The sequence below is a fragment of the Cavia porcellus genome, unplaced genomic scaffold (assembly GCF_034190915.1).
Source record: "Cavia porcellus strain 051 isolate PalLab524CR breed Dunkin Hartley unplaced genomic scaffold, mCavPor4.1 scaffold_1, whole genome shotgun sequence".
In the NCBI taxonomy this organism is placed as follows: domain Eukaryota; kingdom Metazoa; phylum Chordata; class Mammalia; order Rodentia; family Caviidae; genus Cavia; species Cavia porcellus.
In genome coordinates, this window is record NW_026947484.1 from 69,495,469 (window position 1) to 69,511,254 (window position 15,786).

Below are 15,786 nucleotides of genomic sequence, written 5' to 3' on the forward strand. Positions count from 1 at the left end.
GCTACATAACAAGTTCAAGGCCAGCCTGAACTACATAGTGAGACCCTGTCTTAAGAGAAAAAGGAAGAGAAAGGAGGAGGGGAGTGAGACAGAAGAGGAGAAGGACAAGAGGAGGAAGGGGAAGAGGAAGAGAAAGAGGAGGAGAGGAAGGCCACTACTGTTTGCTTCATGTTTCTCTTCTGGGCAATAATAACATGACAAGCCACTGAGAAGAGGAACAGACTCCCTGAAGAAAGGCAGACGCTGACAGCTTTTTGGTGAGAACAGGAGCTACAATGGGAGCTCCTGACAAAGGCCATCCTCCACATTAAGTTCCAAGGCCTGGGCTGGACCAGTATCTCCCTGCTTGAGAGGCTGGGAGGCATCGCCTACATCGCCTGAAGGAATCTAGCCACAGAGAGTGCAGGTTACAGCAAACCTTCCAGTCCAGCTCTGGCAGGTAAGTGAAGCTATCCTCTGTACAGCTTGAGCAGTGTCGGGTTCTGGGAACTCACTGTTACTCAGCAACAAAACCCTCTCAGAACATGCAGATCAGCTCACCTGAATAAACAGAAGCAAGAATAAATGTCTCATGGAGTTTCAACTGTAAATAAATAAGCTGTTTATCCTGTTTCACTAAAAACTCATGTGTACACACCTAAGTTTTTCCCTAACTCCCAAAAGCTACCGTTACCAATTTTCAGGAATTCTCATAGGCTCAATAATATTTAAAGCAATGACAATAAACCCCTACTATTCTTTTCCTCAGGTACAAAAATACTATATCTAAATCAAATGTACAGTATTTTTGTAAAAATCATCTACTGTCATATAACTTTATCATCTTGCTCATGTTAAAAATGAAGTGTTCGGTGGGCATCCAACCCAGTTACCCAAGTGGAAAGCACAGAAGAGCAAAAAAGTTACAGAAATCACCAAACTTGTTAAGGTACAAGTCCCACTTTAAAAAAAAAAAATTCTTACAGGTTCTGTGGGAAGACATAATTCCAGAGATTTCACACATTCTAGGTTATACCTATAAAAGGCTAAATCAAATTTAGTATATGTTCTGAAAATAATCAGTACATATCTTCTGCTGTCACCACTGTGCAGATCTTTTCCACACAGTTAGCTGGGACATTTGACAAACTCAGATCAGCTTCTCTGGGTATTCTTTCTTTCTCAAGGCACCCAGAGCGAGAGAAGACCAGGACACGCAGACAGAAGAAACTCCCAGAGAGGCAGTCACTCCCTGAGTTAGCCCACCTCCTTCTTCACAGATCTCCTTTCTACATTTTTCCACATTAACACTGAGTCCTTGCAAATGCCCTACTGGCCACCGGGAGGGCATCCAGGAAAATTCCAGTGGCAATGCCCTTTCTAACACCACTGCAGTGACAGAAAATTACAGCCACAGATAAAGTGTCATGTCAGCAGTGAAGCCTCCTTCCCTGTGACCTGACTCAGCAAAGAATCTCAACCGTTATGATTTAAACCTGTGCTTTGAGGAGAACACATTATTGAAGAGAAAAAACTCATGGCCCCTGACTACTCCATGTGGAAAATTATTGCACGCTCTATGAGGAAACCAATTTGTTTAACCTTGCAAACTGTAACAGTAGTGAATTAATGGGTTTCTTCAAGGGTAACCTTGAATTTAAAAGTCTGTATTGCATGACTATTAAAACTGAATTTTATTAAATATGAATCTTCCCAATTTGGCTTGACTAGTCAAGGCAGATACAGGAAGCTGAACAGAAATGTGGCAATCATACTTTTATGCTGATAAGTATGAAATATAACTGAAAACTAAAATAAAATCAGTTCTTACATGAATATAAAGTTTTTTAAACCAGCACAGTGATACAACAAAAACAGACAAAAAGAATAAAGTTTCTTAAAATGTTTATTTTTGTCAGAATTGCTGACAGTTTTCTGTGAAGTATTTTGGTCTGTTATTGTAATAAGCATTTTCCCCTTTGAAAAATCAATTCAAAATATTCCAATCCTTGAGGTAAAGAACTTAACAACAAAAAACCCTAGTTTTTTTTTAAAGAAAAAAATCTTAAAAATTCCTTTAACTTGATAAATAGAAATAATCTCTTCTTGTTCTACTCTGGTGAACATTAAGTGCATTTTATACAGCAAGTATCAGTCACTTATTGGCAAACCAAAGACGAAAACAGTCATCTATACTCTGCTCAAACCCGTGCAACACTGACACATCTATATATACTTTTTTTTAAAGTTACCAATACTCTCTGGCAAACAACGAGACTTTGGAATGGCAAAAGCAAAAGTAGTTTAGTTTTCAAAGCTCCAGAAGAAAATTAATCTGAGTCTTCATCATCAAGATAGTCTTCGGCATTGCTTAATGATCGAACTGCATCTAAAAGGGACAGGAAAAAAGGAAAACAAAGACATTACAAACTTCTCAAGTTTGTTCTTCCACTTTCAAAGCTCTTGACAGCTCAAGACACTGTAATCTTCCTTCCGATACAGGGACCGGACTGCCCCTGAGAACTGTTGTGACTCAGTAAGTTTCTGCTTCTACAGAGCCTGACAAAGGCACCTGTGGCATGTTCCTCAGCCCTGCGGAAGACCAGGGTGCTGTTACCCCATCACCAACACCAAGCCTTCAGCCACATGCACCATGACCATGTCCGAATGCAGCAGCAGCCAGGCGCTCCGACACAGTGACCTCAGCCTCCTCTCCCCCAGTGCCAGCGACACACACAGCTCAGGAGGACACAGCCAGCCAGAGCCCGTCCCTGGAGGCAAGGTCACTAGGCAGAAAAATAACGAAAGAAAAGAAAGAGAATGAAAATATAGAAGCTTCGGTTTCATTTTAGAAAACACTAAAAAGGGGACTGGGGATTTAGCTCAGCAGCATTAGCGCCTGGCTTGCAAGCAGGCGGTCGTGAGTTCAATCCCCGGTACCGATAAAAAACGAAAAAGACAAAAAAAAAAAAAAAAAAGCACTGAAAATAAAATAAGCTCAGAAGCAAAAGACTGAAATGGAAAACAAAAAGTTCTCAAATAGAGCTACAGATGAAGAATACAAAGAGCAGAAAACTACACGAAAAAATGTTTAACATCACTGGTCATTAGAGAGACACAAATTAAAACAATACTGAGATTCCACCTCACCCCAGAAAGAATGATTATTATCCAAAAATCAACCAATAACAAATGTAGGGAAAAAGAAACCCTTCTCCACTGTTGGCGGGAGTATAGACTGGTGCAACCACTGTGGAAATCAGTGTGGAGATTCCTTTAAAAAGTAGGATTGGAGGTCCCATTTGACCCAGCTATTCTCCTTCTGCGTATCTTCCCAGAAGCATTAAAAACATCACACCACAGTGATACATGTGTACCCATGTTTACAGCAGCACAATTTGTAATAGCTAAACCTTGGAAACAACACAAATGTTCATCAACTTTAGAATCGATAAAAAGATACGATCTTTTTTATACAATGGAGTACTACTCATTCATAAAGAATAAACTTGAGACTTTATCAGTAAAGGAATTCAACTTGAGACCATATTTGTAAGTAAAATAGGCCAGACTCACAGGAGTAAACATCATATTGGCTACGTAGTGTGAGAAGCTGAAAGTACATAATCAAAATGTACAGTAGATATTGCAAAATGGGAAGAAACTGCTCAAAAGGAAAAAGAAACTGGGATGCGGACAGGAGAAAAGAAAGAATGGTACAGCAAAATAAATAAACAAAATTTAAAAATAAAAAATATACGCACACAAGATAGTTAAGACAGTTACACTAATTTCTCTTAGTTCATTAAAACAAGGTTTGTGTTAATATTGTTCAGGTAATTGAAAGCCTATATCTTGTACTGAGTAACTAATTTAAAGATAGCAATACACAGTGTATTAACCATTGTCATTCCCCTAGTAGCTATTTTGAAATTTTTCAGTTTTTTCCTCTTTAAAATAAAATCTTTTTAAATAGTAAGAACTGGACCTTACCAAATGTTAAATCAACCCCAAAGGGCTCAAGCAGAGAAGAGCTAATCTTTAACTGTCACCTATTCAGACTTCTAGGCAAATTCCTATAGCAAATGATTACCTCTACAATAACGCTAAGGGTGACAAGGAAACAGAACATGGATAAGGACACACTGCTGGAGCCTCATTAATCCAGGACATGACAGCTGGGTCCTGCTCTCCAAAGACATCACAGAGCCCCGGGAGACACAGCTGCGTCCAGGTTCGGGGCAGAAACGTGAGAGATGGATTCAGAGCTCTTGTCAAGTCACAGAGCTAGGACCCTATTAAGGATAATGTCATGGGAAAAGGACTGAGATCCTAACATAAATTAAAGACCTCCTTCCACTAGCCAAAGACGGATTATCAATAAAGCCACTAATTACAATGGTCGAAAGCACATCAAATAGTTCACACACACACAGAAAATAACTCATCTGGGTTCCTCAGAGAATGACAGAGAATCAAATCAGTTCATTACTTTGAAAAGTCTTTTTTATTTTTAATCGGTACTGGGGATCGAATTCATGACAAATGCTAGCAAGGCAGGCGCTTAGGCCACTGAACTAAATCCCGAGCCCTACTCTGAAAAGTCTGCAAGGGCAGAATTGAGCATTTGTTTGTTTTCACCACAATAACTATTCCTCTAGGTAGCTCACAGCTGATGAGGGCACACATTCTTTAGGAAATGTTCCAGCTAAGAACTGAGAAAGGAGTGACCACATGAGTGTCTCCATTCTGTAACCACGGATGAAACAACCATTCTAGATACTGATCACACAGGAAGCACTACAGCTAGAGTTTCGTGTCTCTAACAGGACAGTCTATACAACAGTTCCTCTCCACACCTAAGAAAGACAGACGACAGTCAGAGGACACAACAGCAACATACGGTGACAATCAGCAATGTGCAGACTGGGAAATTCAAGTCAGTTGATCCAGTTTCTTTAATAAATAAACTGCAAGGCTAGAAAGAGGGAAAAGAGAAAAGGAATACTGATTTTAAAAATAAATTGAGGGCCAGAGATGTAGCTTGGCAGCACAGCAACTGCCTGTCCAATGCAAGACCCTGAGTTCCATTCCCGTACCAACAAAAATAAATAAATTGCAATGCTTCCACCAATCACAAACTGACTAGATGTAGATCCTTATTTCAGCTACTAAAAACAAAACAGATAAACAGAACAAACCAATATGTGCGAAAAACAGCAACTATTACACAAGGACAAGACATTAAGGAATTATTGCTAATTTTAAGTAAGGTATGATATTTCTGAAAGCATCTTTGTTGGGCTCTGTGCCTAGATCCGCTGCCCCCAAACGGGCACACGGCAAAGGCTCAAAGGAATGAAACAAGCGGCACAGTCTTTAGTGCTGCAGGAGGAGTGAGATCCTCAGCAGAGCTCATAACTCTGCTGGCCGGCTGACTGATCCTAGGCAGCCCGTATTTAATCAGAACAAGCAAGGAGTTGAGTGGACAATGGACAAAACCTGAACAAGACCTTGGGAGGGGCTCAAGGACCCCTCAAAGCAACAATGATAATTAAGGAAAACCATCTGAAGGTCTCCAGGTGGCCTCAGCTGTGGTTTATCCTGCCCCCTGAGGTGTCGCCTGGTTCTCAGGGCCACGCGCACAGCCCTGTGCATGTATTCAGGTTCCACACTCTCCAACACATCTCCATCTTTATAGGTTTGGGGAAAAGCTACTGAGAAAAAGAACAGGAGAGGGAAGGTTGGGGGAGGGGGGGGACACGACAGGGACACTCGTCTTGTACAGGAGCCGGAGGGAAGATAGGGGAAGATCGAGTGGGTGTCAGGCAGGATGTGGGCTGGTTTCAGCAAGCCTTCAGGTTGGCCGGTCCTTGTCTCTTCCAGCAGGTGTGGAGAACTGGAAGGGAATAGATTTCACGCTCTCCAACACAAACCCTGCAACTTCAGGACCTTTCGGGAATTTAGTGACAATGTAGCTTTTCGGGTTAAAGTCCAAATGACAAAGAGTAATGCTCTTTCCTCATCAACTTTGCTGCCAGTCTACACTTTGCAGATCTGAGACACGCTGCATCCTCCCCTGTTATGTCGGTTCTTTGTTAATCTTGTTTCTCCTCATTAAAAAGAGAAAGGTGACCTATCGTGAGGCAAACCCAGTCCAAAAGGGAATCGAGCCGCAGGCATGAGCATGGCACATAAATTCCCGCTCCGGGGCAGTCTTCTCGGGACCCTTCCCCTGGAGCCAGACGCCCAGGACCAAGGACAAACTGCACCCTCCACCTGCCCACCAGGCTGAGGTCGCAGTCCTCCCTCCTTCACTCCCCTTCATCAACCCCACTGCCCTGGCCTCACGTGTCCCAAACAGAGCAGCAGCATTTAACACCAACCAACAAACACACACACAAACAATAAACAGTGGAAGAATTAAACACAGTCACATGGGCAACATACAAATTATAAGCATAAACGGAAGAAATTACAAAAAAGTGCCTAATGTGACTCTATTTATATCAAGTTCACAAACAGGTAAAACAATCTATAGTGAAAGAAGCAGAGAACTCAGTGAGGTTTCTGGGGAGTGGGAAATATTCTTGGGTTTCATTTAGGATCTAGTAAATAGGTATAAACATGGTAAAACCACCCATACAGCCGAACAACTAAGATTTATGCTTGTGACTTAATGTAAATTCTATCTCAATTTTTTAAAAGCTGGGGAAAAAACTTACAGAGCTCAAGTCAAGTATAGCCCTGACCCCCAGCCCATCTCCCAAAGTTATCTCCCAGGTAACTGCAACATGTATATTGTTTTGTCCCTATAAAAAATACAAAGTGTGATTTGTAAGTGGATAACCACATCAATGGACCCCTTCTAGCTTAGAGCTCCTGCTGCTCCTCAAGAACAAATGTTCCTGAAAGGATTTTGCCCCATTTGGGACACTGTAGCTGGTAAAAAGCCTGGGAGGCAGAACCAAGGGGCTCCATCTTCCCCACCCCTAAGAATTTACCTGTGTCGCGAAATGAATACCAATGGGCTACCTGTGCATCACTAATGCCCCTTAGGCATCACCTCAAACCTAAGCTACATGTACGCCCCCACTCCACGAGTCCTACAGAGAGAATGTCAGCCCTCGAAGACAATGCCAGACCCCAGAGGGTCAGGGGGGTTTCTCCCTACATTCTTAAAATAAAGGTCACTTATATTTCATCCTTCTATCTTTTCAGCCGCACCAAAATTCTATATCATATGGTTCCCTGACTGGGAATCCAATTCTCAGTTCCAACTGTTGTTCCAGCTAGGTTCATAATATAAACCAAAACTTTAAACTGCATGGCCGGTGCAATGAAACAAAAAGAAAAAAAGCAACACAAAAAGTGAAATATGAAAACCCACTCTTTGCCATTGCCAAGACGATCTCGTTAGCAAATCCATCGTGTAATCAATACAAATTTAGGAAGGCAGACTAAAAACACGAGGAGCAAATGGAGAAAAGGGCACCAGTCTCCCAGCCCCGTTTTCCAAAGGCTGCAGGAAGGTGACAGGGAGAAGAATTCTCCACCTGGCCCAGCTCAGGAGCAGGCTTCTGGGTCCGCTTCCGGAGCATGATGTGTGGCATTGCCCTTGCCCATGCCCATCACAATCATACTCAAAGTCTGGGCGAGGAGTGAGACGGACACTCCTAAGACAGGCATTGAGACAAACACTCCTACTCCTCCTCCTCCTCCTCCTCCTCTTCCACCTCCTCCTCCTCCTCAGCAGGAAGTCAGCGGCCCAGAAAGGAGGCCGCTGGCCATAGTCTCCTTCCTGACCCAACCTAGCAGCCAGGAGAGGCTGACTTAGCAGAAGTGGTCTCCCACAGGCCGCAAACACAGCTCCCCAGTAAATGCACCTGGGCAGCACAAGCTCAGCTAAACACCATCTCCGTAAATGAACTGTTAAAGAAAGACCAGCTCTGCCAGTCCGTATTCATGGCATAAATCATTCCAAACTGATTCATGTTTCACACTTTATCTAAACTAAAGTGAAAAGTAAAACCAAAGTCTGGGACAAAAACATACCTGGCAGAAAAGGGACAACAAATGTGATTGGTTTATAACTAGGTTTGTTATAAACCTAGTTGGGATTTGCTCACAGGCATGGAGAATAATTCTGGGAAGCTCCCTTGAACACCAGGACCACAGGGCTCTTGTTTGCTAAGGTGGAGACCACAGGTTACATGATGTTGCTTCTGCTAAAAATGGAACACGGCTTTCAGGGCTTACAAATGAATAGAAATTCTTATTAAGTTGTTAAAAGCAAAAAAGAAATCAGTATTCCACTCCATGTCCTTAAGTCAACCTGGAAACAAATATCCTTTGCCTCCATAATGGAAATTTGGTTTCTGGAAACTCCTTTTGATGAGTCTCTACCAACATAAATCAACTAAGCCCTTTTTTTGGTCCTTTAGTTTTTCTGAGACAGGGTCTCACTACATAGCCAGGTTGGCTTCAGCCTCCTTCATGCGAGGATTACAGATGGGCGCCACCACACCTAACTCAAAGCAGCACTGAAAAGGTTTGGGTGACAGTTAGCAACACAATGTCTCTGACATGTCAACCTTCTGTTATAGTAGTTTCTTTCTACAAAATGGTACCCAAAAAAGTATCAATTGTTGGCACTTATTTTAAAGTGGTATTAAAGTAGCAAACATAAAACAACAGAGTAAGGCTTGACAAATAAGAAAAAAAGGACCTAGCATCTCCTCTCTCCAAACCTTTTCCTACCTTCTTCCATCTCTCTGGGCTTGGGTCAGGACACTGGGAATCAACAGTAGGAAGAGGAGGAGCGGCAGACACAGCGCACAAGGCATCCTGCCAGGATGCGTAAAAACCCAGGAAGGAAACCTGCACAGACCACATTCTGAGACGCCAAAAGTCACAGTGATGCACCTGCGCTTTAACATCTTCTTCCACAACAACCACACAGACTCTTCCTGCCCTCTTTTAAACTTATTCTCCACATCGACAGGTATTCTTCTCTTTAAGAACGTATACCTCAACTGTGTTTTGAGAAACCATCCACAGTACTATGAATAAATTCCAAAATGTCTAGCAAGGTCTAGATAATTTAGTTTATTAATATCCTCATTTAAATATAATCTTGGAGCTAACGGATGCTTAATTTAAATAATAATTATCTAACCACTCAGTATATATCTAAAATGAAGGAATGCAGACCATGGTTCTCTGAAAAGGAATGTGATAAAAAGCAGGGTGATTAGAAATTGATTGCAAGGAACAACACAGAATATAGTGAAAGATTCAGTTCAAGTTTCTGTTTTCTTTTTTTCTTGGTACCGGAGATCAAACTCATGATCTCATGTTTACCAGGCAGGCGCTTACACAGCTGAGCTAAGTTCCCGGCCCAAGTTTCTGGTTTTTGAGGGTGTTCTATGCTGAAGGTTTTGAGTTAGAGAAATATAATCAAACTGCACAACCATCTGAAGAGTTTCTCAAGCAGAAACTTTTTTTCCCCCAGTAGTGAACTGGTAAATCTCAGTCATGAGGGCACCGGAAGAGAAAGCAGATTTAAGCCAAATACCTGTTCCCTGCTTCTTTTTCAGAAGCGATGCGCAGGCAGCATTGGTGGCCATGTCCAAGGCCAGCTTCTTTTCGTTGTTCAGCAAGTCCGTTCTAGCACCTTCCCGGCACAAGAAAGGAAAGTTAGGTGTTTTAAAGACTAAAGAAACAGCCAATCCTTTTTCCGCCAAGGCTGATCACTTTGGCAAAAGTAACTAGAGAACAACTGTGGATTAAGACAGTGCATTTGAGCATCTCGAGCCAGTTTACCATCCCCCTGGTGAAGCTTAAATCAGCACTTACTCTCTCAGGGTTACAAGTGCCTCGGCAAGTTTGTGGAGCTTAAATTTAACATGCCCTTTTCCAATTCTGCTCAAAAGACTTGGAAAGACCATCTGGATTGAGCTTCGAGGAATATTTTATATCTTTAATTTTACTTTCATGCAAACTAGCAGAAACCAGAACATAATAAAACCAGAAGACAATTCACTGTTCCCAACTCACTGTAGCCAAACCCTCTTCCACTCATTTTGTCTTTGCACCTAAAATCACACCAGAATTTTTAATATATTTTCATTGTTAATAATGAGGAACACTAAAGCAGACCCAACAAAAGCTTAATTCCCACTTTCCTCTCCATCTTCTCCCTTTTCGAGGTAACCGTCTATAACGAGTGGGCTTGAGCTCCCATCTCCGGCTTGTGTGTCAGTGCATTTACCAGCACATACCAGCACATACACAGAATCATGTTACATGCCAGCACACAAGCACAGTCATCTCTTGAATTCCTCAGTATCAGCGCTAACAGAAACACAAGGTAAGCCGTACATAAAACTTAAAAATTTCTTGTTAACTAAACGTATCTGGAAAACAAGAAATTAATTTTAATAGTTTTATTTAACCTAATATATCTGAAATGTTATTTCTTCAATATGTAATCACATCAATTTATTGGGCTACTTTATTTTTTTCAGTACATCAAAATCTGGCGTGTATTTTATGCTGACAACACATCTCAATTCAGACAGCCTCGCTGCAAGGGCTCACAACACAAACGGCCTCAGTGCAACATTTAGGGGGCACCACAGCGGCCCTCACCATGTCTGAGCTTTGAGAACAGAAGTTTACTTCACCACCATACTTACTAGTTCAAAACTAGTCCCTTTCATACACCCTACAACACAAGCTCCACGGATCCCTAATGATGGTGACTCTGTAATTTATGACTTGGGGACCCTAGCTACATTATAGCTTTCTGGGCCAAGGTGTAATTGAAGGTATAATAGAGGGTGGGACGTGTGGTCCTTTGTAAGGGTTAATTAATATTTATGTAACACATGTGGGTGGATGACCAGGCCATAATTTCCTTGTTCCTTCTGAATTCCATAAAAATGAGATCAAGGTATCTGCTCAGCTCAGAGTAAGTCACGGAAGTCCTAGCACTCTTCTGACCCACCACGACTCTCCTGACCACAGGACCTTGGTAATGTTTCCCCAGCAACTTTCTAAGACAAAAATCTCCTCACTTGTATAAACACACCCTGTCCTTCTAAGGCCCTCTATACTATGCATACACACAGTGAGCTCTTTCTAAAAGTAAGTATGTAACTCCAAGTATTAAGCAAATCCTAGTAACGTCACCCAGCCCCAACAATTTTATGAGATAGACAGAATGGGGCTTAAAAATCTCAGTTTTATGTCTAAAAAGAGAAGGTGGTAACCATTGCTAATTTCTTATTCTCTTGTTTTGAAATCCTGTATCATTTTCATTGTTTTGATGTGGTTTTACTGTTTTGTTTTTTGATTTTATTATATCTGGTGACATAGGCAGCTATTCTGAAGATAATAAGAGGCATTATGGCAGTGTTGATTTCCTATTATTGTTTTGAAGTCCTATATTGTTTTCACTGTTTTGTTTTCATTGGCTTTATTCTGTTTTATATTGTTTGGTTTCATTCTCTTGAAAATAAAAAAAAATTAAAAGTCTGTTTCAAAATAAGGATCCTATTATTCTTCCTGCTATTTCAAATAGTACAGTTCTTCAGGGCAAACACAGACCAGACACATTCAGGACAAACCTTACCTTTTTCCAAAAGCAACTGGACAATATCTGCGTAGCCCTTCCAGGCAGCAGCATGCAGAGCTGTGTCCCCCAACTTGTTCTAAAGTGACAGAAAGGAAAAGTAAAATTCCAAAACAGATGAGCTGAATGCAGACATTAATCTATGGAAACCTGAGAAGAGAAAAAAGTCACAGAGCCACACGGACTCCAAAGGGGACAGAAAGGAGACTCGAGTGATGAGAGAGGAGTCATGCTGGGAGATGGGTGGAATACAGAGAACAGGCTCAAGGAAATCAGGACAAGGCAAGCAGGTCTGTTCTCACAGGAACCTAGCGAGGAGGACAAATTTGATTCCTGTAGGTGTCGGGGCAGAAGTGAGCTACAGGGTGAAAGCGGGGACTGTGAATGTACTAGGAAGTAACTGGAACCCCAGGACCGCCTTCCTGCCAGGTGACCCAGTAAAGACGGCAGGATTACCTCGTTGAGGAAATAGCCAGTTTCCAAGCTCCGCAGGTATAAGGCGGACAAGCCCGTGGTAGTGGTGGGTGGGATTTAAATATGCAGGTGAGTACTGTCCAGTTAAACAGCCAAAGCCTCACCCCTTCACCCCGAGGAGAGACACCAGCCAGCAGGCCCACACACAGCTGCCAGTCCCACTTACAAACGAATGGATGCATCAAGACACCAGGTATTTCAGGGAAGCCAACAACAGATGAGGAAAGACCAAGCAAGCAAATAAATGGCTCTCAGAGAGAAGATGGCACAATGAAGAGCAGAAACATTTTAAGGGCTGTAACTGAAATATCAGTTTGTAAGATAACACTGCGTCATGAAACAGGAAAAGGATGTTACTTGAAAGTAACAGAGTAAAATAAGCGTTTCTGGTCACAAGAATTCTAAGGTAGACCCTAGACTGCTGCCCCTGGTAGACCACTGTATAGTCCCTCCCCTTGGATGCGGCTAAGGCCGGAGATTGTAAGTCTGCCGCTCCCGTAACTGAGTGGCCATCCTCCGAAAGGCCTTCGCCAGAGCCATGCAAATACCAGTGCCAGGCCTCTGAACTTTAGAAATATTTGCCAAATCAACTTCTTTTGAAAGTAGCCCACCTTGGGTTTTACATTTTTAAGACAGAGAACTTACTAATCCAGGAATTGAAATGGCATCAGACTCTGCAAAGTGACCCTGGAAATAAGATCACCATAGAGCCATGTTTTCAAAATTCTAGGCTGAAATTATGTTCAGCCTAGAACTGTGACCAACTATGAATCAACCCCAAATTCCTCTTTCTCAGGAATCTACATGAAGATGTTTGCTGGCAAAAGAAGTCAGAAGACCCAGAAAAGTAGACACACAGTAGATAGAAAAGAGAGTCCCACAAAACCAGCAACGAGACCAAATTGCTCAGACTGGAGAATGAGGATGGGGGCCGCATGAAATGTGAGTCCAGGAAGCAAAGAAGTCACTGGTCCTCTTACACATGTTAGAACAGTACATCAACAGTATAAAACAGTACAAGACAAGAAATGCCAAAAAAACTCAAATGAAAGTTAATAAAGTATTAACCACAGAAATAAAGTTATACAAATAATGACTACTATTAGATAGTGGTAATAATGTAAACACCTAATAACATAACCAAAGCTATGATAAAATAATTAGAACAAGAGGAAAGCTTAGGTGTTAGGGTGCTAAAAGCAGACAGACAAGCTTAAACCTTCACCAACCAAAACCCTACCTACTAGGGTAGGGTTTATGAAGATGATGTATGACAAGGTAGCTCCCTAAGCCTGTTACTAACACAAAGATAGGTACATGCTATGGCTTGGTATCTAGATAGGTATCTAGATGTCCCCCCAAAGCCTCATGCAGTCATGGGAGTGGGCGGAGGGGGCTTTTTCAGAGGTGGCAGGATCTAAAGTATGTGGTACTGGCACTGTTCATGGTGCCGTGCTACAACCAAGAGTACCCAGATTAAGAATGTGAGTGCCACCTGCCCTAACTAGCCTGGCTATGATATAAAGGATAGGAAAGCCTGTGGTGGTCCCTTGCTTGGTCTGCTACCTTCTGCCCACCATGAATTCTGTCTCCTCTGTGACGCCTACCTCCCATGCCACCCTGATACAGAGCCAGCTGATTATGGACCACAGCCTCTACAAACTCAGCTAAACTTTTACTCCTTTTACTTTGGGTATCAGGTATTTTGTCTCAGCAATAAGAGAAAAATAAATACAAGAAAGAACTGAATGCTAAAATAATAAATGGGATTGGAGAAGGCATTTTGTGCTTTTAAAAGTCAGATGTAGTGGCACACACCTGCAATCTTAGCAGTCAGGGGCTCAGGCAGAAGGACTGCTGCAAGTCTAAGGCCACCCTGGGCTGTGTAGTAAACTCAAGGCCAGTGTGAACCACATAGTGGTTGAGCACAAAAGCTCAATAATAATAATAACAATAAAAACTTTATTTTAATACAATAATAGCTTTAAAAAACTATGTGCTTAAGGCTAGGGGCATGGCTCAGTGGTAGAGAGACTGCTTAGCATGTGCAAGATCTTAGATTCTATCACCAGCACCCAAAACAAAATCTATACACTTAAAGAGTATTCTTACCAAAATATTTTGCATGTTCAAGTTGTACTGTACTGTGAGTTCGATTCCCAATCCAAAAAAAAAAAACCAAGTTGCGTTGTACCAAGCAAAAAAAGACAAGTGTATTCAATTATTTCTTCTTACTGAGCAGTCTTACCTGTTGGTTCAGTTCAATATTTGGCTGAGTAAACAGCACTTCCACTATATCTGAAATTCAAATGGAAAAGATATCACTTAATAAAAAGTAAAAGGCTGATAAAACTAGGCATGATGATATTAAAAGAGGATTCTTTAGCAGGACCTTTAAGAAAAATCTTACTACAAATTTCTCAAAATTTATCTATAGAAAAACCTAAGAATCTGGAAAGCAGAATTGTTTCAGGAAAAACACCTTTTTTCAGTGGCTTTTGTGTTTTCATATGACATCTATTATAGGAATATTTTTACATTTGCTATAGCACAAGGCTTAGTATTCAAATAAGCAACTTAGGTTTGTTGGCTAAAAGGAAACAGGCTTCTTTAGGAGTCACAGATTGTCCCTTAGCTATGCCATTTCATTTGCTGGTTCCTGGTTTCCTATTGCTGGGCTGATTTTTACACTGCAGAGAAAGGCAGAAAGTGGTAAATTTTTGAGCAGCATGAAACAGATCCAGAAGCTCGATCTGCCTACTCCTGACTGTAACAGAAAAAGTATTAACTGAATCACAAACTTCAGCAGGTGCTTTCTCTTGACTCTAACAGTTTACATTCAATTTAAAACGCAAATTGTAGAAGTGTATCTCAGAAAAAGCGAAACTACAGAAGCCAAATTTGCCCTTTCCTCCTGTACGATCAGAGAGTCAGTTTACTTTCCTATTGTTGCTGTTTTGTAGTAACCCATCTAGGCCTACAGGAAAGGAAGTTTCCAGCTTTACCACTGAGAGAGTCACACAGCAAAGCCGACCTTGCAGGGTGTGCACAGCCTTCCAGACAGGGTTTTGGCTGAGAGTCCACAGGAGTTGAACAGCCAACGATGTCTTTTCACTTTTGTAAACCTGGCCTCCCTAGTGGAACAACGTACAAAGACAAATGGTACCTTTGTGACCCCCATGACACGCCCAGTACAAGGCAGTGCTTCCGGCTTTGTCCAGGCCGTTCACACCCACACGATTGTCCAGACACTCCCTCAGCCAGCTCAGGTTGCCTGCAGGGGTTTACATTTACAAAACACAAGGAAAAGGCTTTTATTCTCCGTTTCACTTTTAAATCAATTTCATCCTTCATAAGTTTCCATTCCAGTGGATTAATCAGCAGGCCTAAAATTAAGACATACCCACTAATGCATTATTATGGTGCACTGTGACTGCCAGCTCATTACTAGGATGCATTTGCATCAATTTTTAATGGTAGGTCGATGGGAAGGGTTGCCTAAATAGACCCTTTTCAAGTATTTATATATGTTGATATAGATGTATTGTTTTTTCTTTGTGAAATTCTAGAACTTACGGAGGAAAAAAAAAAGAGTCAAACCTAAATTTTTAAACAGAAACTTTTCCTGCTCATATTTAAAGTGCACGTTCAGTTCTTGCGAGAAGAAAAACACTAAAAACCTACTCTAAGTTACC

The 15,786-nt window shown here is 41.6% G+C and overlaps 1 protein-coding gene across 3 annotated transcripts in view; it reads right to left on the minus strand.

Annotated features, from left to right (window-relative positions):
* Window positions 1-15,786, minus strand: part of Ostf1 (osteoclast stimulating factor 1) — an 85,565-nt gene that overhangs the window by 32,134 nt on the left and 37,645 nt on the right. For 2 of the 3 annotated variants that reach the window (XR_010047821.1, XM_063249691.1), the window contains exons 6-9: window positions 15,258-15,365; window positions 14,340-14,389; window positions 11,618-11,696; window positions 9,557-9,655 (exon numbers count right to left, since the gene is read on the minus strand). Coding sequence is in view for 2 of the 3 variants with exons in the window: in XM_063249691.1 (XP_063105761.1) it covers window positions 9,557-9,655; window positions 11,618-11,696; window positions 14,340-14,389; window positions 15,258-15,365 (336 nt within the window). In the remaining variant the exon portion in view is untranslated. Of the gene's footprint in view, window positions 1-1,867; window positions 2,369-9,556; window positions 9,656-11,617; window positions 11,697-14,339; window positions 14,390-15,257; window positions 15,366-15,786 lie in introns of those variants that run through there. The other variant, XM_063249690.1, reaches the window with a different exon arrangement.